The sequence below is a fragment of the Lates calcarifer genome, linkage group LG2, assembly GCF_001640805.2.
Source record: "Lates calcarifer isolate ASB-BC8 linkage group LG2, TLL_Latcal_v3, whole genome shotgun sequence".
Taxonomy (NCBI): Eukaryota; Metazoa; Chordata; class Actinopteri; family Centropomidae; genus Lates; species Lates calcarifer.
This window is the reverse complement of record NC_066834.1, coordinates 12389702-12417672: the sequence shown is the minus strand read 5'-3', so window position 1 is coordinate 12417672 and position 27971 is coordinate 12389702. Positions and strand designations below refer to the sequence as shown.

Sequence of the window (27971 nt, the reverse complement as noted above, 5' to 3'; positions counted from 1 at the left end):
AAATCCTCCACGTTTACTTCAAACTTCAAAATAAAAAATATTTATCAAGCTTCTGTTTGACTTAAAAAGTCTTAAAATGTCAGAGCTGCAGTTAAGTTGGTTAGGAGTAGATCCTCTGACTGCAGAACAGAAACAAATAATACATTAGCCAAAGGAGTATAATAATAATGAGGAGTTTTAGTCTGTTATTTGCATTTGAACATTTGATTGGATGTTACCACACCTTCTCCTTTTTGGAATTCATGGGGGCTGCAAACAACCTGAGTAAACCTGACATTTACTTTTATTTACAGTCATTTTTTAAACATCCCAGTTGTCTCACTGAGGATGCATATAAGACATCTTTTGTCACAAACACCTGCTCATTCATGTAATTATTCAATCAATCAACCACGTGACAGCATTGCAGTGAATTCAATGTATTTAGCGTCTCTTCGCAGTTTCTACAGGTTTCAATTTGTAATCCAGCATAGGACTACAATTCCCTTGATGCCTAGCTTCACAGCTTCTGCTAACACAGGTGTTCTGCATTAAGGGTTATCACGTGATGTTCTCTTAGACTTTTAAACCGCTGCCCTCACCTGTTCATTTCCTGAGGAGGGTGCCTGACTGAAAGTCTGCACGGTAAAAAGGATTTTTGCGCAGATATGATTGTGAAGATGCTCATTACACTGAGGTGTGGAGCTTCAGCTAATGTTCTCATCCAACACCAGAATGGGTTAAAATGCGATTTCACAGACTTTCACTGAGGAGCGACTGTTGATGTTAGACGGGACTGATCTGAGAATTTCTGAACCTGCTGATTTCCTTGGATTTTCACACCCAATAGTCTCAGAATGAACAACAGGTCTGACCATGAGGCGGAGTGGCTGGGAACTGGAGAAGCATAGCCTGGTCTGTGTGAGGTGTTCCTAATAAAATCCTGGGTAAGTGTAAGTTTACATTTCTACATCATAAACATATGAGGTGGTCGTTCATTATTCACTGAGATTTAAAGATTTCACACAAGTAAAATTAACCTGTAACTAAAAATATCTGCTGCTTTGACATTTTTGAGCGTTTTTAAGTCAAAAGAAGTTTGATAATTAGCTAGTCTTACATTTGTCAGTAAAAGTGGAGGATTTTTGCTTTTATCTTTCACTGAAGTCCAAAATGTTACTTTTGGTAGTTTGATAAAGAAGGTCCCAATGTTGGATGTAGAAATTTGTAGAAACGTGTCCACAAAAAACAGAATTTCAGTAATTAGTTCTTTCTACCCTCAGTTTATAAATGTACTATATCGGAATCAGCCAGCAGATGGTGCTGCTGCACAAATTATAAAGTCAAGAATGAAGCCAGGCAGCTGTAAATGTTTCTAAATGCTGTTACTTTTACCTGTCCGGTGATCATTATTTTTGAATGAGTTCATGGACACAGATGCAGGCCAGGCTGTACATTTCTTTTTTTATTTTGTCAAACATGTTCATTGAAGCATTCATTTTTTGTTAACACGTAAGAAATACTCAAAACATTTCAAAGAGTCAACATGAGCCAGACTCTTAAACAAGACATGGGTCAAAATGTTTTACAGTGTTGTTTTTTTTTTTTTTTTTTAAGTTATTTTTCTATCATGGTTGGATCTGTGGTTTTTGGGACACAAACCCAAACTGAGCATTAACACATTTTGACCCACGTCTGCTTGACATAGTTTCGAATACACAATGATCGATCTTTCATCAGGATTATCTGAAAGAAAGAAAGAAACACGGACCAGAAACATCCAACATATTGTCAATTACTGCACAGATAATTCACTTATCAATAAAAATACACAGTTAACAGGCAGCGACTGAGCCTGTGAAGCTGTTCAGCGATCATGAAAGCATCTTTTTACGTAATTTTATTTTTCAGTTACATGCATGCATCACACAGTTGCTTCTGAGTGTGTCATATGCTCAAGTCACTTCAAACACCACAAGTTCTGTTCAGGATTTTTCACTGTTTCACCTTCACAGTCCAATCGTGATGTACTGAACTAGGTCGGGTCTGTTTTTAAAGTCAGAGGCGATCACAGGTCACTGAGGCTGAAATAGAGGAACCACCAAGGGTTAGACTGTGACAGGATACATTAATATCTGAAATGAGGCACACTCACAGTATAATTTCTTACTGTGGAAAAAAAAGCACTTCATTGTTACAAATTTTGTCGCTTTCTTAGAAGTCACTGCAGCCGTAAAGGACAGGAAATTGTTGATTAGTAACACAGTGGTGGAGAGAGGCCTGGTGAGTGTGAAACTCATGAGACGCTGTCTGTTATTAGTGTGAGTTTGTTTCCCCTGTGCCAAAGACTTTCATGACTGTTGACCACTCTGACTGTATTTTTTTAGTTAAGTTTTTATTTTATCTATCCAGAGTAGGTTGGCTGAGTGTACATGCTCTTTTACAGCAACACCTTGTTTACAGTGAAAAGAAGTCGCAGGGAGAAGGAACGCGTTCATTTTTCAACAGAAAACACTATAAAACGTGCAGTCTCAGTGAAAGTAGTCACAAGCAGGAAGAGAAGGATTATTGACAATGTTAAAGAGAGGTATAAGTGTTTTGTTTTAACTGACATTGCAGATTATTCAATGAAATGCTGCATGAACAGCAAAAGCAGTCTTTCCCAGATCAGTTCTGGTTCAGGGTTAGTGCTGCATTAACCAGTCGCTGGAGCATCTTTATTATGGGACAGAATGTCAAGGCAGCAGGAAGATAAATAGGCAACAATGTTTTTGAAGTCTCTCAGAAACATTTTAGATATGATATTTTATAGTAAATGTATCAAGCGAAACCTAATATCAGTGGTGGTTAGAACCTTGGATTTATCATCCAACATTGCAGGGTCTCATACCACAGGCTGGAGACTGCTGTCTGTTCAGTTTGTTGGAGATCTGCCACCAATACATTTTGCTTAATCTTAGTAATCATGTTTGCCTCCATTTAAAGGATCTGATTATATAAAGAAAAACATACTGTGTTTTCTCCATAACGAAGTCATATCTAACCATGTATCTACAGTAGTTTTGGTGTTCTGTGTAAAAGTTTTTGTTTTCTGAGATTTCTTCACTGCTTCAAAATAGAGATGAATGGACTGCTGTGCATGTGGTGCCAAAACAATCTTTATTCCTCTGGATAATTCACATATGAACTATTTCTTCAGTAGAAAGTAGTTTGAGTTTTTTTTTTTTTTAAAAACACAACAACAATAACCTGTTGTACATTGTGTTCTGTGGATTATCCAGAGTACAAGGGACACTATTTTAAAGCTGCATTAAGATTTTTTTTTTTTTTTGGGCCACTTGGGGCCAATGGAATTAGCTGTAAACACAACACTGACATCACCATTTTAATGTTGTCATGGTGACAGTATTAGCAAACAGTTGCTTATTTACATGTATGTCAGACACAGAGCAATATTAGCTTTGAGTTTCTGTCCACCTGATGAATCCAAGTCCATACACTCCCTATTTTTAGATCTTTTGGTCTCCACCAGCTCCTGAGAAAAATATCTGGCTCCACTATGTTCACCAGCTAGCCGCTAAGTGTGTCTTTCATTTGGTGGGTTGGTAGTGTAGGGTGAGTTTAACAGTAATAACTGTCTACAAGCAACCCCTCTCTCATTACATATAGTCATTTGGTCCAATATTTACTCAAAATATTGATTAAATTTAAATGTAACTTACAGCCCCACAGATGAAACTCTTTTCACTAATTTTGAGTTGAAGTGGCAGCAGAAATCTGCCAAACCAACCTGTTGACCAAGATATTCTCATTTGAATTCTTAAAACTGAAAATGGCACTCTCTCTTGATGAGATAATTTTCAGAAAAACAGTTTGACGCTTAAGAACTAAATTGACCTACTTGCAGTGCACTAGGTGTTTTTAGACCATAGTTTATATCAGAGCTCTCACTTCTCATAAATGAACATCCAGTTAAGTCTAATAAAAAAGATGTAAATGTTCAATCAGAGTGAAGTATCACTTCACATTGTGCCTCTCCAACAGAGAAGGTGATTTCATAAAGTCAGGGTTCATCACAATTTGAACTGCATCATCTTTCTCCCGGCAGTGTGAAATTAAACAGACATGCATGTTACAGAGGCCCAGGAGAAGCAATTCAATTTTCCCCGCAGTGCTCGCCATCTGAAGGAATGAATTAAACGCTGCTAGAATTAGAAATCAAATTACGGTCCAGTTCCCTGCAGGCTCAGTGGTGGCATGTGGTCAACAGTTGGATGGGGATGCAGTCTGCGTCCTCTGCTCCTGCTGCGGTCGAGTATCGGGATGAGAAACACTCCAAAACGAAGAGAAGAGACTCATTTTGACACAAAACACACTTTTCATATCATTGTCTCATGCCTCTAAAGACATAAAGAAACTTTTTACACACGAGCAGGAACACCAAGTCTTTGACTAGGATAACAAATGCATGTAGAGGAACATTTCACTTAAAAATGAAAACACCATTATTATCTCCTCAACTTGATGTCTGTTAAATATCCACTGATCATCTGTGGTCAGTGAACCTCGTCTACAGATTAACGAAGGACAGTAGATGTGCATGAGTTTTCATGAATCATTGCCAATAATCATTTTGTTTCACTTCAATCAGCAGCCAAGTTTCTTCTACTACTAGAGCCCCACCAGAGGACGTGTGTGAACAGTGCAATCAGTTGATTATAAAGCACTGATGCATTCACGTGTAAGCGGCAGATTACTTTACTGTAGTTGGTTTAGGTGCAGCTGATTTTGAACTGTTTGATACAGGACTGTAACTACAACTGCAATATGATTATTTTCATTATGTATTAATCAGCTGATTATGCTCTTGATTAATCAGCTGATTGTTTGGTTTGTAGCTGGCTTATTTTGTCAAACCTCAGAATTACTCAAGTTATTGTAATTTAAGAAACTGGAACCATGAAATGCTTCACATTGTTAAATATAAATATTTGTAATAGTGAATGAATGAATGAAATTTTCTTTTTCTTATTTAGATGAATCAGTTATTAAACTGGTTTTAATTTTCTGTTGATTGACTCATCAATTAATCAGCCTGAATCACTTTCATCTCTAACCTTTTGTGCTATTCGGTCAATTCATCTATAGTGATACATCATCTTTAGTGCGTTTTTTTAATTTCTAACTGTAGCCATCAAATAAATGTTTTGCAGTAAAAAGTAAAACATTTTCCCCTGAAATGTGGTGGGAAGTAGTAGAAATATAAAGTCACATAAGATGGAAATACACAACTAAAGTACGAGTAACTCAAACTTGGCCTCAAATACTGTACTTGGGTAAATTTACCTAGTTTCTTTCCACAGGTGTGTGAATGTACAATAACTTGTGCATTGTGGTGGATCGCACTGACTTTAATGAAAGCTGAGGCTGACAGAGATGAGCAGGTAATGACTGGGTTTTCATTACAGAGTGAAATATTCTATTAGAGTTCACATTACTGTCATTCAAGGTTCCACATTTAAGTGCATTGAAATCACATCCTGCGAAACCATTAACTGGAAATTGAGGAGATTTTCATTTGAGCTCTGTACTCAGTCCAAGGTCCATGTGACTTTGCGAAGGAATTCATATGAAGAGGAAGCGTCAAAGACAAACCACAAAGAAGCATCATTATAGTATTTTCCTCTCTGCGCATGAACCAGGAACGCTCTCTGTGGATGCACTTGGAGACTTTTCCGTCTTGCATGAATTCCTCTCACAATGTTCAGTCCCCTAGTTGGTGCCCTGCAGCTAGGGTTTCTTGTCTGCATATGATTGGCTGGTGCTGGTGGTGGTGGTGGTGGGGAAGTCTGGGTAAACCAGGAAGCCAGTGAAGGTGATGTACTTGGCGTGGTTGCTGTAAGCCCCAAATCCATCTCTCTGGTGCGAGTAGAGCCAGACTGTGTCTCCTGGTTTCAGCGCCAGCATCAAGCTCTGACTCTGCAGAGCTTTCTCGACCTTGGCTGTCATCAGTAGATCATTGCCTGCACCTCAAGACGGTTCTTCATCAGCTTGACGGACAGTGTCTTCTGCGGCAGCTTGCCCACGTTGAAGGAGAAGTAGTAAACGCCAGGGATGCGGCAAGTGAAAATCCCCTCCGTCATGTTGAAATCTTCTCCAATGTTGACGAACGCTGTATCAAAACCAACAGGCTGGTGCTGCGGCATGCCTACTTGGTCAACTCCCACGATACTCTGGGTGCGCCCCACTGAGAAGGCAGATCTCTGGTCATCTTCCTCCTCATCTTCATCTTCCTCCTCCTCTTCCTCCTCTTCTCGGTGTTGCGGCTCCTTCTCCTCCAGGCATGTCTCTCGCTCCAGACCTGACATGATCTGTGGCCTGGTTACTGTTCAGTGAGGGGATGTTGTCCTGCTGGGGCTGCTGGGAATTGTAGGCAGGATGGTGTTGGTGGTGGTGCGTCTGGATAGTCGTAGATGTCTGGGTAGATGAGGTACCCATTGAAGGTGGTGTAATGACCAGTGTTGCTGTAGAGAGCATAGCGAGGGTCACCATGGAGACGCAGCCACACGGTGTCACCGAACTCCAGCTGCAGCATAACACTCTGGCTCTGCACCTGAGGATTGAAGCGGACTTTATTATCCCAGTCAGACTGAATCATATCTGGGTGTGTTTTTACATCAAGGCACCAATACAAACATAATCCGATCATCTACATCACGCAGCCTTTCATTCAGGGGAATTTGGTGTGTAATCCTCTCTGTTCTGCTTTCATTCCCCTCCCCAACGCAAACACACCCTCTGTGATAAAAGCCATACACTCGAAGACAGTTGGAGAGCTTTGACATTATAAAAGACTCTTAAAGGGAAAACATCCAGTCTGAAACAGAATTCAGGCATTTCTTGAACCAGAGGTTGTCCTCACTGAGACGTCTGAAAGGTCTCCAACAATTTTCAAACCTAGGAAATCCATCATTTTAATCAATGTAATGGTCCGTTTCATTTGGTCACCTGTCACTTTGAGCATGTGTCAGTATTGTCAAAATTGTCAATTTTTATCTTTAGTCCCACCTAATGTTCTGATTGGCTCTGCTGATCTCCAGCTGAGACATGGCCAGATGGATGAAAATGGACTACAAGATCATGTGAATGAGCGCTAAATTCTGACTCAGGATTTGCACAGTAACTTTTCCTTTTCCACCTATTGGCCCCACCTACCTTTCTCTCTTCTCCAGCGTTCTCCTCATAAACTATTGCCTGCACCTCGTTTCTGTTCTTCATCAGCATCACAGACAGGTCTTTGTGTGGAAACTTCCCCACTGTGAAGGAGAAGTAGTAAGCCCCGGGGATACGACAGCGAAACACGCCGGCCTTGGGGTCAAAATCACCACCAATGTTGACGTAAACCGCATCAAAGGTCACGGTCATCTTGGGTCCACCTTCCATGCTGCTGGTGCGAGCAACTGAGAATGCTGAGCGCAGCTCCACATCGTCCAGCAGACGGGCGAAACCCTCCACAACCCCTGCATGGCTCAGGCACAGCAGGCCAATCAGCACGCTCGCTGGGAGCAGCATTGTATCTGTAGAAATATTAAAGAATGGGGAAACAGGTTACATATGTACAGCTTTTTAAATGTTCTTATTTTTAAATAGTATTTATGTGGCTGCTGGCCTGTTTTATTAGGTACATCTGTTCAGCTGCTTGTTAATGCAAATATCTAATCAACTCAGTGCATTTAGGCATGTAGATATGGTCAAGATGACCTGCTGAAGTTCAAAATGAATGGGGAAGAAAGGTGATTTAAGTGACTTTAAATGTGGCATGGTTGTTGATGTCAGACGAGCTGGTCTGAGTATTTCAGAAACTGCTGATCTACTGGGTTTTTCCCACACAACCATCTCTAGGGTTTACAGAGAATGGTTATAAAAAGACACAATATCCAGTGAGTGGCAGTTCTCTGGGCAAAAACGCCTTGTTGATGCCAGAGGTCAGAGGAGAACAGCCAGAGTGCTTCAAGCTGATAGGAAGACAACAGTAACTCAAATAAGCTTTCATTACAACCAAGGTCTGCAAAAGATCGTCTCTGAACGCACAACACGTCAAACCTTGAAGTAGATGGACTAAAGCAGCAGAAGACCACACCGGCTGCCGCTCCTGTGATAAGAACAGGAAACTGAGGCTACAATTCACACAGGCTCACCAAAACTGGACAATAGAAGGCTGTAAAAAACATTGCCTGTTCTGATGAGCCTTGATTTGAGATGGTAGGGTCATAGTTTTACATGAAAGCATGGATCCATCCTGCCTTGTATCAATGGTTTAGGCTGGTGGTGTTGACGTAATGGTGGCACACCTTGAGCCCCTTAGCACCAACTGAGCATTGGTTAAATGCCCCATCCTACCTGAGTATTGTTGCTGACCTTGTCCATCTCTTTATGATCACATCATATCCATCTTCTGATGGCTGCTTCCAGGAGGAGAACACGCATTGTCACAAAACTCAAATCATCTAACTGATTTCTTTAACATGACAATAAGTTCTCTGTACTCAAATGGCCTCCACAGATCTCACCAGATCTCAGTCCAATAAAGCACTGCAGACACAACTGCATGACGCTATCATACCCGTATGGACCAAAATCTCTGAGGAATGTTTCCAGCATCTTGTTAAATCTATGCCATGAAGGATTAAGGCAGTTCTCAAGGCAAAAAGGTACAAGGCACAAGCAAGGTATACCTAATAAAGTGGCCAGTGAGTGTTTTGAGAGAAATTGAACATGAGCTGCAGACAAAGCTTCACCTCTCGAGTGAACACAATTTGTGAGCTGCAAGTAAAACACTAAAATCACACACATAGACAGACAGTGCACATAATGGAGCAGGCAAACATTTGCACATCAAAAAACAGACAAAAGGTTTTAACACGTGTACCTAAAAGACAAACACACACACACACACACATTCCCAATGCTCTGTTTAAGTCATTCAAGCTGATCGCTCTCAGTAGAGGAGGTATTAATGTGTCTTTTATTAGTGGAGACAAGCACTCTCATTGTCTCATTGTCCTCCTCTAATGAACCAACAGGAAGCTGGCACACACAGGTGGAGCCATCAGTGCTTTCAAAGCACCCTAAAAACAAAAGGACGCAGCAAATCATTTGCAGAGCTACCAGACCCACAGGAGCTGCCCCCATGTTCAGTGCACACCACAGTTCTCAGTGTAATTTATCAACATGCAACCAAAAAGTAAAGTGAGGATGTTCTCAAAAAATACCACAAATAAATTTCATACAAAACGTGGATGAATTACTCTATCTGACCATTTCTTTATTGTTCTAAAATTGACAATCTGACAGTGATTGGCCGGCTGTGTGGAGGTGAGAAAGAAGCCATGCACTGAACTTCTCTCGTTCTTTTTTTTTTTTTTTTTTTTTTTTTTTCATTTGCCACTCAAATGTGTGTGGCAATTTTCATGAGAATAGCAGAGTACAATACCATTTAAATCTTCTGCAAGAGACTGTCTGAAAATGTGCACTGTTGGGTTGCTCCAGTGGTGTATACCATCAAGGTTGAGTCCTTACCTGGGTTCAAATCTTGCCCAGGCCCTTCTCTCTTATCTAAAAAAAAAAACCTGCACACTGTTATGACAAGTAGCTTTTCACTCTGCCTGTCCTCTCTGTCTATTAATATCTGTAGCAAATTTCACAGCAACCCATTTAATAGTTGCTGAGATATTTCAGTCTGGACCAACAAAGCGGCACTGCCATCCACCAGAGCCATGCTGCAAGCAAAAAAGGAGGCGGTAGTTTAACAACATATCCTCACAATGCTAATAGAAAATGAAATGCTGTTGCAGTTACTTTTCCTTTAAAATGTGTTTGCTATTGCAAATTTGGTTGTGTATAAACACACTTTGTAGGAGACAGGGCTGTGGTAGGAGATAAGATGTGAGCTCTGGTGTTGAAGAAACACACACATATACATCCAATCAACATCATTCATAAGAGCAAAGATCCAGTGAGCCGCAAGATGCAAAACAAAAAAACAAAACAAATTTAAATTTTTTGCAAAACCTGCAGAACCAGTTACTTAACTTCTGAAGCCTCTTTGAAATGATGAATTGTCCTCCAAACTAAAGCATGGTCTATGATAATTCCATCCATAGTATAAATTTATTCATTTTGCTGTGGTAGAAAAAACTGCTTGGAAATATTACTGGAAGTGATGTCTTGTTGCTGCCTTTACGGACGATAGAAAACATCCACCTATGTCAGACTATGCTATCCTATGAGGAGTTTTAATGGTCATCATATTAGTATGAATCCCTGCGTATCATACCAGCTGTGATTCTGGCAGCCTCATCTTCACCCCTGAATAAGTAAATCCACTTGCTAATGTGTTGTAGATTTTTCTCTTTTAATTGTGCACTGCATCTGTTTTCACTGTTGCAATGTGTCACAGCTGAGGCCTCGAAGTTATTTACTGTTGAAACTAAATGTTCTTCTTGTATGTTTGTACTAAATCGACCTCTTTAAATGGAAACTAATTATAGCGGTTAATTGTACTTAAGGCACTGAGGCATAACTGATGGTTTTTGTCTGATTACTTGTCCCACTGCAGCGGGGGAACAAATTCACTCTGCTGCAGTACCAGCTTGCTATACATATCATAATTTTCCGTTATGAATCAGAGTAACCCCCCCACTCACCTCCCATATCCTAACCTATAAAAAAAAGCTAAAATTGACAATGCAGTGGTTAGACTTATAATATATAATAGCAGCTTGCACTAAGAAATAGTATTTGTTTGTCTGTGTAATGGCAGCAGTTTTAACTAGTCATGTTGATAAGACTGTAGTACTCCTCCGAGAGTGTGATGCTTCAGGTTCAAACAACAATGAAAGAATAGATCAAACAAACTGCTTCCATAATGAGTACTCATGGGAGTTAAGCACAGAGAGGAGCAACAGAACACAGCAGAATAGGAAAGAGTAGAGTAGAATTAGTCCATGCAAGAATAAAAAGTACAGTGTTAAGGCATTTTTAAAAATGTTACTAATTAGTGACTTTCTTGTGTCCTGCACAGTTACATAGATTTTGGAATCACTTACACAAGTTTAGATGATTTAGGCACATTTCCTGAATTACTGCACAATGGCAAGAGATATGTCACCTATAAACTATTAAAAATCACTGTTGTAAAATAAATAACCTTTTTATGATCTGAAAATGCTATAGTAGTTGTTTAGGGGTACCCCAACCTCCATCTAACGCAGAGTTTGTCACTAATATAACATCACCAAATGTCCTTCTTTGCTCTCATCATCATTACAATGGCCAGTAGAGAGCACTGTGACTTGAACGTCTATGTTGTTCTGGGGCTTTTGCTTAAAACTCTGATGCCGTCTCACGTGGCCACCAGATGTCACTTAACAATTTAAAGTAATTTTCATCATATATATATTTAAGTTTATGTATTGTGTTGTTATGGATCTGTTTATTTCCTGAAAATGTTTTTGTTTCACAAATACAACAAGCCTTGAGCTAAATGTCCATCTGAAATTAACGTTTTTGCATATTAATATTGGCTACTTAGCACTAGACAACGTACAACTGAGGTCGATGGAAATGTCAGTAGTTTTGTGGGAATGTGGTCATAAACCAAAGTACAGGACCAATTCATATTTTGACCAAATGATGGCGCTAGACGACTAGTCAGTGAATCATCAAAGTTATTACAGTTCATTAACAGACTATTAGTCTGATATATACAGCATAAACCCACTGATGTCAACTTCATGGTGGCACTAGAGGAACAGGCAGAGGTTGAACAAAATCAGTAGGATTCATCCTCTGGGGATCACAAATGCCTGTACATCATTTCATAGCAGTCAGTAGTTGTTGTGATATTTCAGATTTTTGGGCCCCAACATTGTGTTTCTGGATGATTAACTGTGTTGTGTTTCCTGTTAAACGTGAGGTAAATCCAAAGACTAACACTCGTACAATCCTCTGAGCCTCTCAGCCCAATCACACTCTTTTCCACTGAACAGCTTCACTGGAACCTGCACAAATTAATTGCCTCTATGAAAGATGTTGATAATGCTTGTTTCACGATGAGTGGATATTATATATAAATTTTTTCCCTTTCTAATGGCGAAATGCAAACATAGAAACTGCTGATCTACCTTTTATTTCTGTCAGATAAAAAAGAAGAAACACATTCTGTTCACAAACATGACTAATCGTGTGACTTATATTATTAATTAATTTTTTGCTATTATTTACTAATCTCCAAACAACCCACTCACCATCCATTTCCTCACTGCTTATGGCAGCTACAGTCTGCATGGGATGAGCTTCCCAGTACAGATTTATTTGCCTAGCAGCTTCCTCCAGCTCCTCCTGGGGTGAATTCCCAATAGCTTGAACAGACTGGGAGAGCTCTTCCCCTCTAGTGAGTCCTGGATCTGCTCTGGGGTCTCCTCACAGTCAGTCATACCGTTTAAACTTTTAAACAAAGCGAGGTTTACTGATGTGCTGGAGTAAACTAATTCCTATGCCATCCTTGTTCCACGTTAATATGTATTTTCACATATTTTTTTCCCTGTGTATCATAAGCAGTTAAAGGATAACAGGGATTTAGAACAGTGTAGCAGGGACCTCTGAACAGCTGCTGTAATATAATCAAGTGAGATTGTCTGCCTCAAATTATGTCTGCTGAAAGTGCTTGTTTTTGCCACTGACAGGCTCAGATTGTTATTAAGTGTCTGTCAACATTATGGATAGGATTCTTACAGAGATGGACCTTATTATTAGAGAGTAAGATCCCTTTTTTTCAAACCAGATCACTATATGTCACTACAGGACTGGAAGAACACAGGACCTGCTGGAATACCACTGCCTCCATCTGTTTGTGTTATTGTGTGGTACTTTTGCTTATGTGAATGATTTAAATACCTCTTTCACCACTGAAAGTCACACAGCAACACAAACTGATTGAGGCAGCAGTTGATTGGCAACTTATGTTCTGCCCAGTAAAACTGTTGTTTTTGTCAGTGGAGTCTGGTAGTGATAATAACGATGTTTCTGGTTAAATGAAAGGGATAGTACTCTTAAACAAGAAGGTCTCTGCAGGAATCCTATGCATAATGTTTTCAGACTCTTATAATAACAATCTGAACCTGTCAGTGACAAAAACAAGCACTTTAGTGGATGGACTGTGACACGGACAGTTTCACTGTTTGTTTACATTGAGGCAGCTGTTCGCAATTGCCAGGTAAACTGTTCTTGATCAATACTAAACCGATTGTCCCTATCAATTATTTACACCCAAAAACACAGGAAAATAAATTCCAGGTTTAAAAAGTCCTGGTTATCCTTTACCATATCATACTCCCTCCCCAGAAGGGTAATTATTTCCATCAAACGCTGTAATCTGATCTCTAGTATCTACAAAATCTCTGTGACTGTGATTATAATAGTGTTTGACATTCAGAGTCAGTCTGTTCAGGCTGACAGGATTGATGTGCCCTTGTGAGAAAGAAACAGAGGGTGCATAGGGGGAGATGGAGGGACCTGTGCCTGAACACACCATCAGTTATTGGTGTGTTTTTCAAGGCAGCAGAAACCTGTCAGCTGAACTTCTTTTGTCTCCAAAAGGTCATCGTATCAAGGATTTCAAAACCAGCCTTATTTTTAGATTGACCTTCATGCATTTTTGAAATTATACAATAGATAGTGGAGGTGTCTCGCAGACTCGCAGATTGTCATTCCTCCGGGCGCCTGAAGCCACCGCTTCAGTTTTTAATTTAAAAGAAAATGCAAAAAAAGGGAAAAAAAACTATGCTGCATTTGCATATCCGCGTGGGCGTCTTCATGTTACCAGTTGCACCAGAGTGAACCAAACATCTTCGAACATAGGCGGGTTCATTACTTTACAGGCTCCCTCTTTATTCGACTCTTTTTATCGCCTTGCCATCAAATTAAGCGCCAACTCATGGTATCAGTTGCATCTGTGCTTCTACTTTATCTCTCCCTCTCCTTCAGGTTGTGGCTCTCCCTGAGAATCTGCCCCATGTCTAAAAATAGAGAGAAGGAGAGGAGAGGCTGATTTCTCCTCCCTGGAGACAGATCAATAACTGATGATTGAGATGGGGATGAAAAGGAGGACGGGAGGGAGGGAGAAGTGAGAGAAGGAGCAAGTGATGAGAAAGAAAGCTGAGCAAATGTTTCTAGGTTTTGGTGGATCTAGAACAGAACGTGAAGATGTGGGAAGTTGTTTGGCTCTGCTGCAGTTATTTGACTGGATATACAGTAAATGTGTGTGTGGCCTATATAACTTTGATGTGTGGGCAGTATTGCGTATGTGTGCGTAGTTCTAGTTGCGTAGGTTGCTGTTGGTGTGTGTGCGCATCTGAAGAAATGTGCTGATTAAAGGTGTGTTTCCTGCATATGTGAGTTTGTGTTTTGTGTGTGTGTGTGTGTGTGTGTCCTATTAAGATTTGTGTGCAACCGGATAATGTGTGTGCAGCAGTGAGCTTTTGTATGTAAATGAGTTCATGTGGACTTATGTGCTCGCATGTGAGCATAGTATGTGTGTGTGTACGTGCATATGTGTTCGGTGTGCACATACATGATATGCATGTGTGATGATGCTTTTGTGGTTGTGCATGAGTGTGTGTGTTTGTGTTTCTGTGTGTGTGTGAGAGTGAATCTCTCCTCCATGCTGGGCCATCTGCTCTAGGTGATAACAAACACATTAGCCCTCAGATGGAAGCAAAACAACCTCTCTCCGAATCTCACCGGCCCGGGTGAGGATTACTAGTTTATATTACCTTTAAGACTGCTCTGAGAATCTGTTAATATGTATTAATATTTCCTCCTGCTTCAGTGCACACACGCAGCAGTGTCATCATCTAAATGTCACAGGAGTCCATTTAACCCTAACCGGGCGTTCCTGAATTTGTCTCCCAGCTGCTAAGATTGAAGTTCGAGGACGATTCCTCTGGGATTTGGAGTTTTCTTTGCAGACTGAGTGCTTTTATCACCCTCATTTCCAGCAGCAGCAGGCAGTTGTTTAAGCAGCTAGCTGGGTGAAGAGAGTGGAACAGCTAACAGCTATAGAGACAGGTGTTTCTCAGCCGCTGGTGGAGACCAAATCAGAGCTAAAAGGAGGTTAAATATGACTCTAATGGGGTGATATTTGTTAACCATATCAACTTTGAAGCAGGATAGTAAGCCAGGACTTTGCATCTGTCTGTTTGGAGTTCTTTTTTCCCTTAGTGACTAAATATTGTTCTTAGTTCAAAACTAGCCAAGTATAGTCCAAATGACTGGAAGTGTTGGTTTCCATAAAAAAAAAAAAAAAAAAAAATCTTAAACATTACCCTCCGTATTAAGTACGTCCACTAAAGTGCTTGGTTTTGCCACTGACAGGCTCAGGTTGTTATTAAGTGTCTGATAACATTATAAATAGGATTCCTACAGAGACTTTTTGGTTAAAGACTTAAGAACCTTTTGTTTAACCTGAAACATCACTGTACATCACTACCTGACTAAAAGTTATTTTACCTTGCAGAACACAAGAGCTGCTGAAATACTGCTGCCTCGATCAGTTAGTTTGTTTGTGTCACTGTGTGGTACTTTACTTACGTTACACAGTAAATATCTGTACCACTTACTGACTAGAGTGTGGTAGAGATATTATTAAATCAACTTAATTCAGTTTGAATGAGAAGCCGATAACTGTAATTTGCTCTAAAAATAATTTCAGTGTCACTTTTCAAAACCACATTGTTCAATTTCTATTGTAAGCTCCTCGGTCAAGCTAAAATAAAATCAGTTCTTGGAGTAGTTGTTTCATTCTCAGCGTGATCCAAGTGTAAATCCATCTCTTTTCTCCGCTTCCCTGAACAACCGCACTCTCTCTCCCTCTCTCTCTCTCTCTCTCGTTCTCTCTCTCTCGTTCTCTCATACCCCCCACCTCTCGCTTTCTCCCTCTCTCTCATTAGATCAAAGCCACACAGAGAGAACTATTGTTCTGTTGTATAGTCGAGCACGCCTGCCTGCGCTGAAGCCAAAATAACAAAGAAACACTCATCACACATATGCATGGGTACACACACACACACACACAGATTCACAGATACTATACTTATTGTTTTTATGCTCCTTCATTTACATGACATGAGCATCTCTGTTTGCAGCTTTCAGGTTTGTCTTGAATAAATAATTTAACAGTCTGTTCCCACAGTTACATTGTGCCTTATTAGTTTAATTTGTACACAAAAAATAAAATGGTAATAGTCAATATAGAGTGCACTATATAATAAATATGAAAGGACTATGGACACAGTTCCAGAGTCTTTTTGTTACTGGTCAAGAAGTAGCTCTTTAATATTTCTGTGCTTCCAAATTTTTTTCCCTACATTTGTGACTTTAGTCTTAGAAAATTTCAGACTTTTTCCTTGCGAGTTAATGACCTCATACTCTTGTAAATGTAATATATTTTCTTGTAAATTTATGACTTTAATCTCTGGAATTCTCTACATTTTCAGGGGATGTTAACCTGCCTCTAATAAGCTGTCCTACCAATGGGTATTGATGTTAACTCTTCAAATATATTCAGCTGATACATAATAACTGTAGCAATTAACACTTTTCTCAATTTTCCTTATAATCAGTACCAAATTCTAAAGGCCTTTTATATAAATATCCTTGTAATTAAAAGCTAAATATCAGTTCATTTCTAAGAAATTAGCTGGAAAATATAGGACCTGCATTACCAAATTATAAATATTACTGTGAAGTCATAGCTAGAGATGTGAAATTTCATTTATTTCCCCAAAAGTTAGGTCATGGGCGATGAGCTCTTATGTCTACAGTACCTATGATTCATCATGCATCCTTCCTGTCCCTGTGTCCAGGTTCATTACCATGAACTGAAGATATACACCTCCATTTAGGCCCATGTTTACCCACTCTCAAAGGATGAAACATCTTTTCCTTTATGAGTTTGGACAAACATCCATTGTGAAGCTCCAGCTCAAGGCCAAGTCCCCCTCCTCTCCTCACAACAGAAAGGTGGGGGTGCTGCTTCCTCCCCTCCCACTGCCATCTGAGTAAAAGCTCCTTTGAAAATTACTTTTGTTAGAATTGCAGCACGGAGCCTTGAAAGCCACACAGGCACAAAATCAGCAAGAGCAAGTCCAAATCCTTGGCTGCTGAGAGGAGAGAAGCTCAAGCCTGATGAGAAAATAATCACAGCCTTTGACACTTTGTCTGAAGCAGCATGGATGCTCATCAAACTATATGAATAAGCAACAACATGACATACTGACGGCCATGGAAACTGACTTTGTGCTTATTCATGATAATGATTTCCCTTCTCTCCTCGTGTAATGTCATCAATAAGGATATTATGAAAAGATTAAAGCAAAATCTGTCCTTTTTCCCTGTCAAACAGCATCAAACTGTGACTTCAGGGAGTTATTTTGTGATGAAGTATCCACGTTTTCTTTCCTGGAATCCACTGTGTTGTCAGAAAGTATTAGGACAGTGAGGTTTTCTTTGTGTTGTGAGGTTGAAATGCTGAATTTCTTCTTGAGTTTATGTCAAGATGGGGGATGGGCACTTTTTAAACATTTTAAAAATATTTTTAAATAGCAATGAATCAAATAACAATGAGAAAACAATGTGCAGAGCATTATCAGCTGCATCTGCAGCTCCTCTCGGATTTACAGAACTTCATAGTCAGCTCATTGTTTATCTGTCCAGACCACAACTTTACACCTACTGAACACCCACTGTCCACTACCTGCTCAACAGCAGACAGACACAGTGAGGGACTAACTGGTGAACATAGTGAAACATTTTGCATTAATGAGCCAGACATTTCCCTCAGCAGCTGATGGAGACCAAAAACAGCGCCAAAAGAGAGTAAATACTGGTGTTACATTCATCAGGTGCACACAGCGTCTCGAGATAACTTCTGTTGTGAATTGGCGCTGTATAAATAAAATTTGACTTGAATTTGACAAACACCACTCCAAATGAGTGATTGTGTTGACCCATAAGCAGTTCCTTACTAACAAGTGGTTTCCCCACTGGGGGTCTAAAATAAGGCTACAGTTTCCACTTCCACAGTTCATGTGTTTTGGTCTAAATTTAATGCTGAAAGGCGGCACTTGGCCTCACTCAGCCCGCTACCTCTACATGAAGAAATGTTTTTCCAGAACACATGTCAGCAATTTCCTGTCTGACCTTGGTCCGTATTATGCAGTCAAATTGAAACTGTTGTGATAGCAACAGTAACAAGAGAGGGAGGTTGCTGATGCTGTGGGTGAAAAAAAAAAAGCTGTCTGCTTCTTCTACAGTAGATTTCTCCCTGTACGATTATTGAACACTGATGCTGATTATGTTTTAAGCTTGAAACATGCACATGTATGTGTCTCATTAATTTCTGAAGTTAGAAAATATTTTAGCCACACTAGCAGTGTACGTCTAGCGACGGCCATGTCAATTTGTCAGTCGGTCCAAGTTGACTCGTCAACTGTTGGATTACCGTGACATTTGGTACAGGCAGAGGATGAAGCCTACTGGCTTTGGTTAGCCTGTTACTTTTCCTCTAAACCATCCGCAAATCAAGGTTTTTGCTTATCCAGTGAAATTACTTCCACATCTACAAAGTGGATTGGCACCAGTTGTGGAACAGCAGATAATCACTGGTCCCAGTGGATGATCTGACAGTATAGCCAGTTGTTGTGCACAGTATTTTAAGTATCACTAATAAATGCCAGTGGTTGGTTCTGTGATGGATGTTTATGAGGGATTTTTTTTCTTTCAGCTTTGTTCGGCCAACCTGGAGGTTTGTTGACTGCCCATGTTTTCTGCCCCCTCACACAGTTAACTTGGTGAGTACATCGTTATTCATAGGAATGAGGTCAAAACTACAAAAATAAGACCTAAGTTGTGATAAACCACAACTATCCTATGTGTCCATAAAAATATTGACAAATCCAAACACCCAAACAGCTACCAGTTTTGGTACTAGGACGACACTGACAAACAGGTTGGATATAAAAGTCTATATAGCTCAGTGCACCGTAGGACACACATAGTAAGCAAAGACCCCTCACCCTCCCACCCCGTCAGACTTCAGTGACCTTTCACATCTATCGAGCGAAGCCAGTTTAGAAAAGAATAAAAATCAATATGTGTTTTACCTGGATCTTTCAGATGGGCTGAATGACTGATTCCAAGTCAAAAATCCCCCCAGGGTTTATTAGAAAGAGCACAAATACCAGTTCATTCTCCAGCTTCCACAGATCAATTTGATGCAAAAACACTAAGAAATAACCATTGCTCACATCTGCATGTGCTTGCTCTTACATGCATGGAAAAATCCCAGCACATGAAGGTTTCCACTCTAATCAATACAGCTGTTCTGTTTCCAATGAAGGCTCGAGGGTGTGACTGATGCTCTGAAGCTGCCTCGGTTGGCCTCCTACCTGCTGGGATGGCGAAATCAAAGTGCTGGCTTCTGAGGGAGGGTGGATATGAAAGTTCACACCTCAGACAAGAAGTCAATATCAAAATGTGCAGTTCCGTTGAGGACGGACATCAAAGTAGTCAGTCTAGTGTTGTGATTATGTCCATTATCAGAAAGTGCAGTCTTAAGAGAGGAAATAAAAGTGTAGATTCCTGAAATTACAGGATGATCCTAAGTGATTATACTGATGGAGCAAAGATTTCTATTGTAGAAAAATGTGCTTAGAGTACATCCCCACTGCCTTTTGTATTGCACAGTTCATATAATCAGCCAAGTGTACAGACGAAAGCCGAGAGGAGTGAGGTTTCTGGGCAGGAGAACTGACAGAGCAGAACTGGAGTCTGAACTAAAATACCTTTTGTGGCCCTCAACATTTGAAATATAAATATTTAATGGTTTTCCTTCACACTGCTTTGGTTTTTAAATCCAGGTTTTGAGATATACAAAAAATAACTTGTAATGTTTTATCTGGGACAAACTGGAAGGAGGAGGATTAAAATGTGGCTCTGCATTTCCTGTGCCAACTAAAACTGTCATCCTTAAATAGATTTTGAAGAGATGACTGGGATTTCATTTGGGGACCTGTTTTGCATTAAATCACTGGAGGTTCCATTTTTCTGTTCACATATTGCTCTGCTCATCACAATACAGAAACATAAAGACACCATCAGTACCCCCTCCACCAGCTAAAACAATGAGGGCACTCTGCTGGCTGGAAGAAGTGTCTGTTCCTCTGTAATGTGTTAGAAGAGCGAGTTCTTGTCTTTAACAACAGAGTGAAAGAAAGACTGGGGCTGAGATCTGCAGAAAAATAACAATATAGCCAGCATGGCTGCTTGAACCACTTAAATAATATGCACATGCAGTCAAAGGTGGCAGTTAATTTACCATGTTACAGAGTAAGCGAAATTACACAGTAATCCAAGTTTATATAATTTGAGCATATTTTATTGTTTCAGAATGATGCATAATGAATAGATTAATAGATTTAACTTATCTGCACACAATAAACTGTAAGACAGTTAACTGTGCTTTTTGTGACACAAATCTGTTTTGGTCTTAACGGCTAAAGCTGTGGATGTAAAACTTTACGTGAATTTAAAGGTTACTTCATTTAAATGAGGTTGATTATGTTAGTTTACTACACCTCATTTCAGCACAATGTACTGTTAAGATAGCTTTGTGCAGGACAAGTTGTCTGCCTTGTCTTATTATTAACAATCTATAAATATATAGGAGGCATCTTGGAGGTACAGTATATAATTACATATTTATACACATTACCAGGAAATATCTACAGCTATGCAACTTCTTTGTTCATGTATGGAAATCTAATGCATTAAGTAATATATTTCAAATGTAATGTAAAATAGGTTGACATGCTGAATGCACATGTGGAACACCATTTCACATGTGAAGAAATCACATTTCAAATGTGATATTTCACAGGTGAACTGTTTGACATCATCTGTGAAACATCAAACATTACATGTGAAATAGGGAAGCGCATTTATTCTAAATATTGCAATATGGTGAAGTGCAATATCAGAATTGGAAGAGCTACAATTTTTTGATGAAAGGAAAATGTGTCGCAACATACTGTTCTAAATGAAGCACTGTTTTTTTTTTTCAGTGAAAATGAAATCCAAAAATTCCACAATCAAATCAATATGTTTTTATATCGTAATAATATAAAAATGTGTTTCACACATAAATTCACATACATGTGGTTTTCAGACATTTAATGTAAAATATTAAATGTGAAAACATGAATTTCATATTTAAGGGAATTATTGCTGCTTTTAATATATGGTTACAATTGTTCAGTCATATATTTCAATATAATCCATGTATTTAACAGATATGTGAATGTAAGAAAAACAGGTGATTGGTATTGGGACAACTGTAATGTTTTTCTGTCACTTCTGGGCCACACTGCACTGCAGATTTAGTATTTATTTATTAGGGCCCGAGCAACGAGTTGCAAGGACCCTCTTGTTTGTTACTGCCATCATGTGCTTTTTGAGGTTTTTAACTTCAAGTGTGTCGTGAGTGATTGTTGAACAGCTCTTCATGCTCTCTAATTGCCCCCTAAATAGATAAATAAAGTCATTTGAATTTAATTAAATTGTAAGACATACATATGGTCTATCCATATACTATTTTGTTGTGTTTTGGTATTTTCCACATTAAATCTGTTACAATCTCTCCTTGCTGAAACCTCCTGCAGCTGCTCATGTACAGGATTCTGCATTTTTCATATAAACACAGTGGGGGGAGAATGTTTTAGGTGAACAACTTGGGCGTATCCTCTAAAATAAACCATCTATTCCCATTATTGGAACTCCTATTCGGTTCTGCTTGTTCCTTTTGATCCAGGCGACTCCACCCTCCCCTGCCTCACCTCCTCTTCCCTTTACAAGGGCATAAAAGGGAAAAAAGGGGGAAAAAAGCCCGGGTGGCTAATAAGCACCCCTGCCCCCACCTCACTGGTACAAGCTGAGGACAGAGCGACCTGGTCACTTGGGACAGATATCAAAGAGAGTCGGGGGGGCTGTTATCTGGAGGTGCAGTGACAGACCCCTGCTGCTGCTGTCCCTCTCATTAGTCCTTCTTCCTCTCTCTACCCCCTCCCTCCCTCCACTGCCTCTCATCCTCCCATCCTCAACACTTGTCACCATGCTGTCAGCTGCCTGCTCAACTGTAGACACATGGCCCAGGCTGGGGAGCGGATGGATGGCAGGGATGGAAAGAGAGACAGAAAGAAAGGAGGGATACAAAAGAAAGACTGGTTTCGAGGTGTAAGCCAAGCTTGTCAGCTGAAGCAAACAACAGAGGAGATCTATTTCTATGAACTCTAATCCGTCCTGTAAATGTTTCCTTTCTCCTGCCACAATCTGAGTACAAAGAAAACCTGGAGCAGAGAGACAGACCACTCTCTGTCAATTTGACTGTAGAGAGGCAGAAAAAGAAAAAGAAAAGGGGGAGAGAGAAAGGGATAGGAGGGAAGAGTAACAGCTATGGCAGCAACCTGGTGTCTTGCCAGGAAACACGGCAGGGTTCGATCCACCAGTGACAGACGAGACATGAGCGAGGCAGCAGACTGGGCTGGCTGACTGCTGCCGCTGCTCATTATGTGTAAGATTACGAGAACCAAACACACAAATGTCAGTCATGTAAGGAGCTGGTCTGGGATTAAAATGTGAGCATAGGGCTGCAGCAAAATCTAAGATGCAAGATTTAAACACACCAGCAAACATCTATTGGTGTGGTGGTGCATTTCTTGGTCTGATTCTGGACTTTTCTCAAGATGTTATATTTGCTGAGATATTTCCAGCACAGCAAGACAAGTTTCTATGATCTGAAACATCAGCGGTACTTGTCAGGTTTTGGTGCCAATTCCTCACAAAGAGCTTCTTTTTAGAGCCACCATCTTACTTCTACACAGATATTCAGTGATCATAGAGAGAAATCCAAAGGAGACAGATTTACCCACTTATTTATGGTTAATCCGTTTAATGCTTAAAAATAATGCTTTTATAATTCTTGGTCATATAATTCTCATCTGCACTGTTTCACTTTCTCTGATTAACTGGAGATGTTCGGTTCATTAAGCAAATTTTAAATCCTCAAGATGAACTGAGTGTATTGAATCAGCAGTCTCACTAACTGAATCAGTAGCTTTTGCGTTGCAGCTCCCCTCGCTCACTGAAAGACCTTGAAATCCACAGAAAAACAAGACGAGAGTCTACAGCCGTGACTGAATCTAAGCCTTGGGTCACTTTGAGCTAAACATCAGCATATGCACAAACTCAGAGTAACAATGCTAACATGCTGATTTTAAGCAGGTGTAACGTCCATGATCACCATCTTAGTTTAGCTCAACTGACTGTATTGATCATCAGAGACTGATGATACATAAAAACATGGAGTAGAAGAATCTACTGATGTTTTTATTTCCACTGGGGACTGGAGAGAGGTTTAGGGTTAGCTAACAGTTGGCTAACAGAAAGCTCAGGGTTTGGTTCAGTGGACTGAACTTGTGTCTGGGAGATTTTCAGGATGTTGCAGGAGACAGATTAGTGCTGTAACAGAGGGATTATCAGATGATGCCACTCTGTATAACTCTAAGAGATCCTTTGCTGCAGCACTGTCATGTTTGTCTGCTCAGGGCTTATTTTATGTGACTCGTTTATAGCAGACACTCTCAGTAATCCAAACCTTCAAGAGTGAAGCTAATGCTTAAAAATAACCTGACTGCGTCTATCATTCTTTTCTAGTTCTCATGTCGCACTTTGTTTTCACTCAGCTGCGCTCACTGTTCCACAACACTCTCACCTGCAGCTGGTGAATAATCTCATGTGATTAGCTGCATTCTGTTTCTGTGTCCTGTGTGGGATGCATGTTGTGGTTTTTAGACAGGCAGGCCCAGATTGAAGCGACCTCCATCTGCTTTTGGTATTCTGCTTGTTGCTTGCAGAGGTGTATTTGACAGCAGCTAAACTGGCTTTGCAAATGGCCCACATTCAGTTTTATTTGGAACATACTGGCAGTCTCAGTGTTTCAGCACCAGCCTGGTTCAGTTCAGTGTCCAAAGGAGTCTCATCAATATGCATATACTGTACAGATGAAATCCTCCAAATGACACCAGCTGTTAAGATAGCCAGAGTGTGTGTGCAGATGGTCAAGAAGGGTCCCTGAGTTATGATAACTCTTCTCCTAACTCTTTGAAAATGTCAGGCGCCGTATTCCCTGTGGCTAAGAAACTATTCTTTAGTTCAAATATTCTTTTTGCATTTTATAACTGTTGTGCAGCAGCTTAGAAGTATTTCAAAGATCAAACCACCGCTGTCCACAGCTGACTTACAGAAGGTCGTTCTTGTAATTAGTTGGCTCCGGCTTCATTCAAGAGTCTTTCATGTTCAAGGTCTCAGTCTGGTGCAAAATGTAGAAATGACCAGTGTCAGTTTTACCATCCTTGTGCTGACTCACTGGTTATGTTTACATGTACATGTTTTTTTATTCTTATGTAAATTAGTTAGATATTTTAATATTTTTTGTTATTTTTTGGTGAATGTATTTCTGTAGGTTACTGAGGCACTGGACTAGAGGAGGCTGCACTGCATTACATTATGTTCATAGCCACTTTAAGAGCCGAAGTCGCTACAGTCTGCAGCTTTTTTGAAAAGAATCTCTTCTTTTCAAAATGCGCATCTGCACATTTTAGCGGTGCACATTTCTGTGCATTTTTGAAAACATGTCATCACATGAAATAACAAGTCCACATTTACACAAATGTTTCAAACTATAGTTCTCACAGTTGCCAGTTGTCATAGCAACACAACATATTTTATGAGCACATCAGTTTTCCAGGTGCACAGTGAAAGTCTAAAATAATGACCAAAAGAATTAAAATCAGATATTATAGTTAAAACTACATGACTTACAGCTTTGGTGGGTAGTGGAAGGTCTACTTTTGAATCCTTACCTGCCACAAAAAAAACTGTCAGATGTGGAAACAGTGCCAGCAAAGATACTAAAAACTTAAAGGAACAAAGAGATGTAAATGAAAAACAGAATTACTGTGTGGAGCCACCTAAAACTTTACTTTTGAATATAATGAAAGCAATTAATGCAACCAACTAACATATTTAATTTGTATTCATTCAAATCTGCACAGCAGTGTAGCATAAAACACTTTATTATTTCAGTCATGTCTCTCTGATTTATTCCTTTCTATAACCTTTATTTAAGCAGGAGGTGGAGAGAGGGCTGTCATGAAATAAAATTACTATAAAGAGGTACCATGGTTTAATATAGCTTGTCACTGATTTATAATGTTGTGATGCAGAGAAAAAAATGTGTGGTGTATAAACAGTGTGGGAGAAGAACAGGCTTATTATTTCCTGCATCTTAACTGTTCATATGTTTGTGGAGTCAAACCAGATCTAAAAATAATTGCAGCATGAAACAGAAGAAGACTGAGGCTTGTTATTCATTCTTTTAAATTAAAAAAAAAATCTTCCTCTAATTAACTTTAACGATTAACTTAAAGTGACTCAGCCCTGGAAATTCATCATCAGAAGAACTTCCTCAGGGAAAAGAAACACCTGCCACTGTTGGAAGAGCAAACAAACCGCAAAGTGAAGATTTTCCCAATTAAAACTATTGAAAAGCCACATAAGACAAGAGACTGACTGAAAGAATCAGGGCCATTTTTACTCTGCTTCTACCAGGGTATTTGTGGTCTTTAATATTTGAGTAGGGTCAGTGCTCTGTGTCTTTCTGATACGATGTGGGCAAACTGGCCGTGGCATTAGCAAAGACTGTGTGTGTGTGTGTGTGTGTGCTTTCTGTCTCACCTTCCAACACCTGCATCACAAAAACGTGTTTTGAGTATCAAACACACACTCTGAAATGTTTGGAGCCTGTAAGCTGTCCTCACATACATGTTTCCCTTTGTAATTAGTTGCCTTTTATGCACAAAATTCAGCCTAAATGAAGAAGACAACACATTGTTTTTGATCAGAGTCCATTTTTTTGTATGGAAGCCCATTTCTGCCAGTCAGAGGGAAAAAAAGAAGAAACATTTGTCGTAGTGAAAAAATTAAAATGCTCACAGAAAGTCAGACATTTGGTTTTGTGAGTGAATATTTGAACCTTTAATCTCATAATTTTGAATGTTTATTTAATTATTTTTACTTATTGTCAAATTTTTTTTACATTTTTTTACAATTTTTTACATCCAAAGTTTTGGTAAGATGGCAGTAATTCATGTTCTTGCAGAATTTTAGGGGTTGTTCAGCTAGTCTTTCTAGGTTTGAATTATCTTAAGATCTATTTCCAGCTCCATGTTGGTCATGAATGACAAATATGAATATCTAACTGCGCTAGTGACAAATAAAAACTGTGAATTTAATCAGTGAGGAGTACACTAAAGGAGTGGTTTGAGATTACCGTTCTAAGATGAGATGTCGAGTTTTGGTGGAATATTCCTTCAGTTGTCATCAAAGTATTTATGTGCTGTGTGTGTATGTGTATGATGTTGTTCGATGCAGATCTGTCTCATAACTCCTGGTTTCTTTGTTTGCTCTCTCCACATTAGATGCCGCCTTCAGCTTTTAATAAAAGAGGACAGAAGCAGCTGGATGCAGAGACATAAACACACATAGATGCTGTAAGTAATACAGGCATATGCACCTCACAAGAGTGTAATCTACACACACACACACACACACACACACACACACACACACACTCTGAGTCAGATGATAAATCTGTTGCCTGCAGCAGCCATGTGTTACACTGATGTGGATTAAGATACTGTATCTGCAGACAAAAGGAGTCAACCTCCTCAGTGTGGAAAACCCATCTAAAGATAAGAGAGATCTCATCACCTCAGCTCTATTCACAGCCTCCTGCTGCCACGGGGCTCTCCGCTATCTCCACCACAGATAATGACAGATAAATAAACCATGGGATATCCACGCTCAGTGTTTCGTGCCACACTGCAACCTACTGAGGCAAGATGTTACAAACAAGACAAAGCAAGTGTGGCACAGCTGAGCATATAAAAGATGCAGTTTGTCCCTCTGCTCAACCCTCACTGTATTATATCAGTCCGACCGCACATTTAATATTAACACTGTGAATACATAACAGCGTATACATTCCTCCCTCTGCCCTTGTTGAGGTATCGTTGTTTCTGGAGATCAGTGTAGATAAATAATGCATGTTGCTCAGACTCGGCACGACTGCTGAATGCACAGAGACAGTATAGCGCTTTTCCACCAGCACGCGCACTGCATGCAACACTTAAGGAAAGCATCCATTAATATTACAGCAACACTTACAACCCCTTTGTGTCGAGAGTTCATCTGTAAAATCATACTCTTGCACCAGGATGAAATATTAGAGAAAAGAACAGACTCTGGACTCTTTGTCTCTGTTGTTTACGTTGACATTCATCCCTCTGGACCTAACAAAGCCCCTGGTGATGCTCCGGCGTTTACACTGCATGCCTGCACACTCCCAACTTAGGCTGCGGCTGAGCAGCCAAGTTCGTTCATCGCATTCACACAGCATTCACCTTCACACCTGAATGTCTGGATCATGTCATACCTCGCAAAATCCCCCTCCCCAAAAAAGAGGAAGAGTTGTCTCACCTGTCTGTATGTGTGTGTTATCTTCTGTCCTGGCTGTGTGTGAAGCGCAGAGCTGAAACTTCTGTCTCACCAGCGCTGTTGGATAAACCTCCCCTTCCTCTGTACTCCCTCTGTCTTTTTCTATTCCCCCTCCCCTCCTCTCTCTCTCACTCTCTCTCTCTCTCTCTCAATCTGCTCTCTCCCACCCTCCTCACTCACCCTCCTTGCTCTTTTTTCCCCGTCACTCGCTGTTTTTTCTCCATCTGCCTCTTTCTCCCTCCTTTAGTCTTTTCCCTCAA

The 27971-nt window shown here is 40.0% G+C and overlaps 1 protein-coding gene across 1 annotated transcript; it reads right to left on the bottom strand.

Annotated features, from left to right (window-relative positions):
- Positions 1 to 1424: 1424 nt before the first annotated feature.
- Positions 1425 to 27971, bottom strand: c1qtnf4 (C1q and TNF related 4). The gene is given in 6 exon segments (XM_018692912.2): positions 1425 to 5988; positions 5991 to 6350; positions 6352 to 6441; positions 6443 to 6592; positions 7195 to 7556; positions 27694 to 27971. Coding segments are annotated over 5 exon segments (1176 nt in total). The 5' UTR covers positions 7552 to 7556; positions 27694 to 27971; the 3' UTR covers positions 1425 to 5769.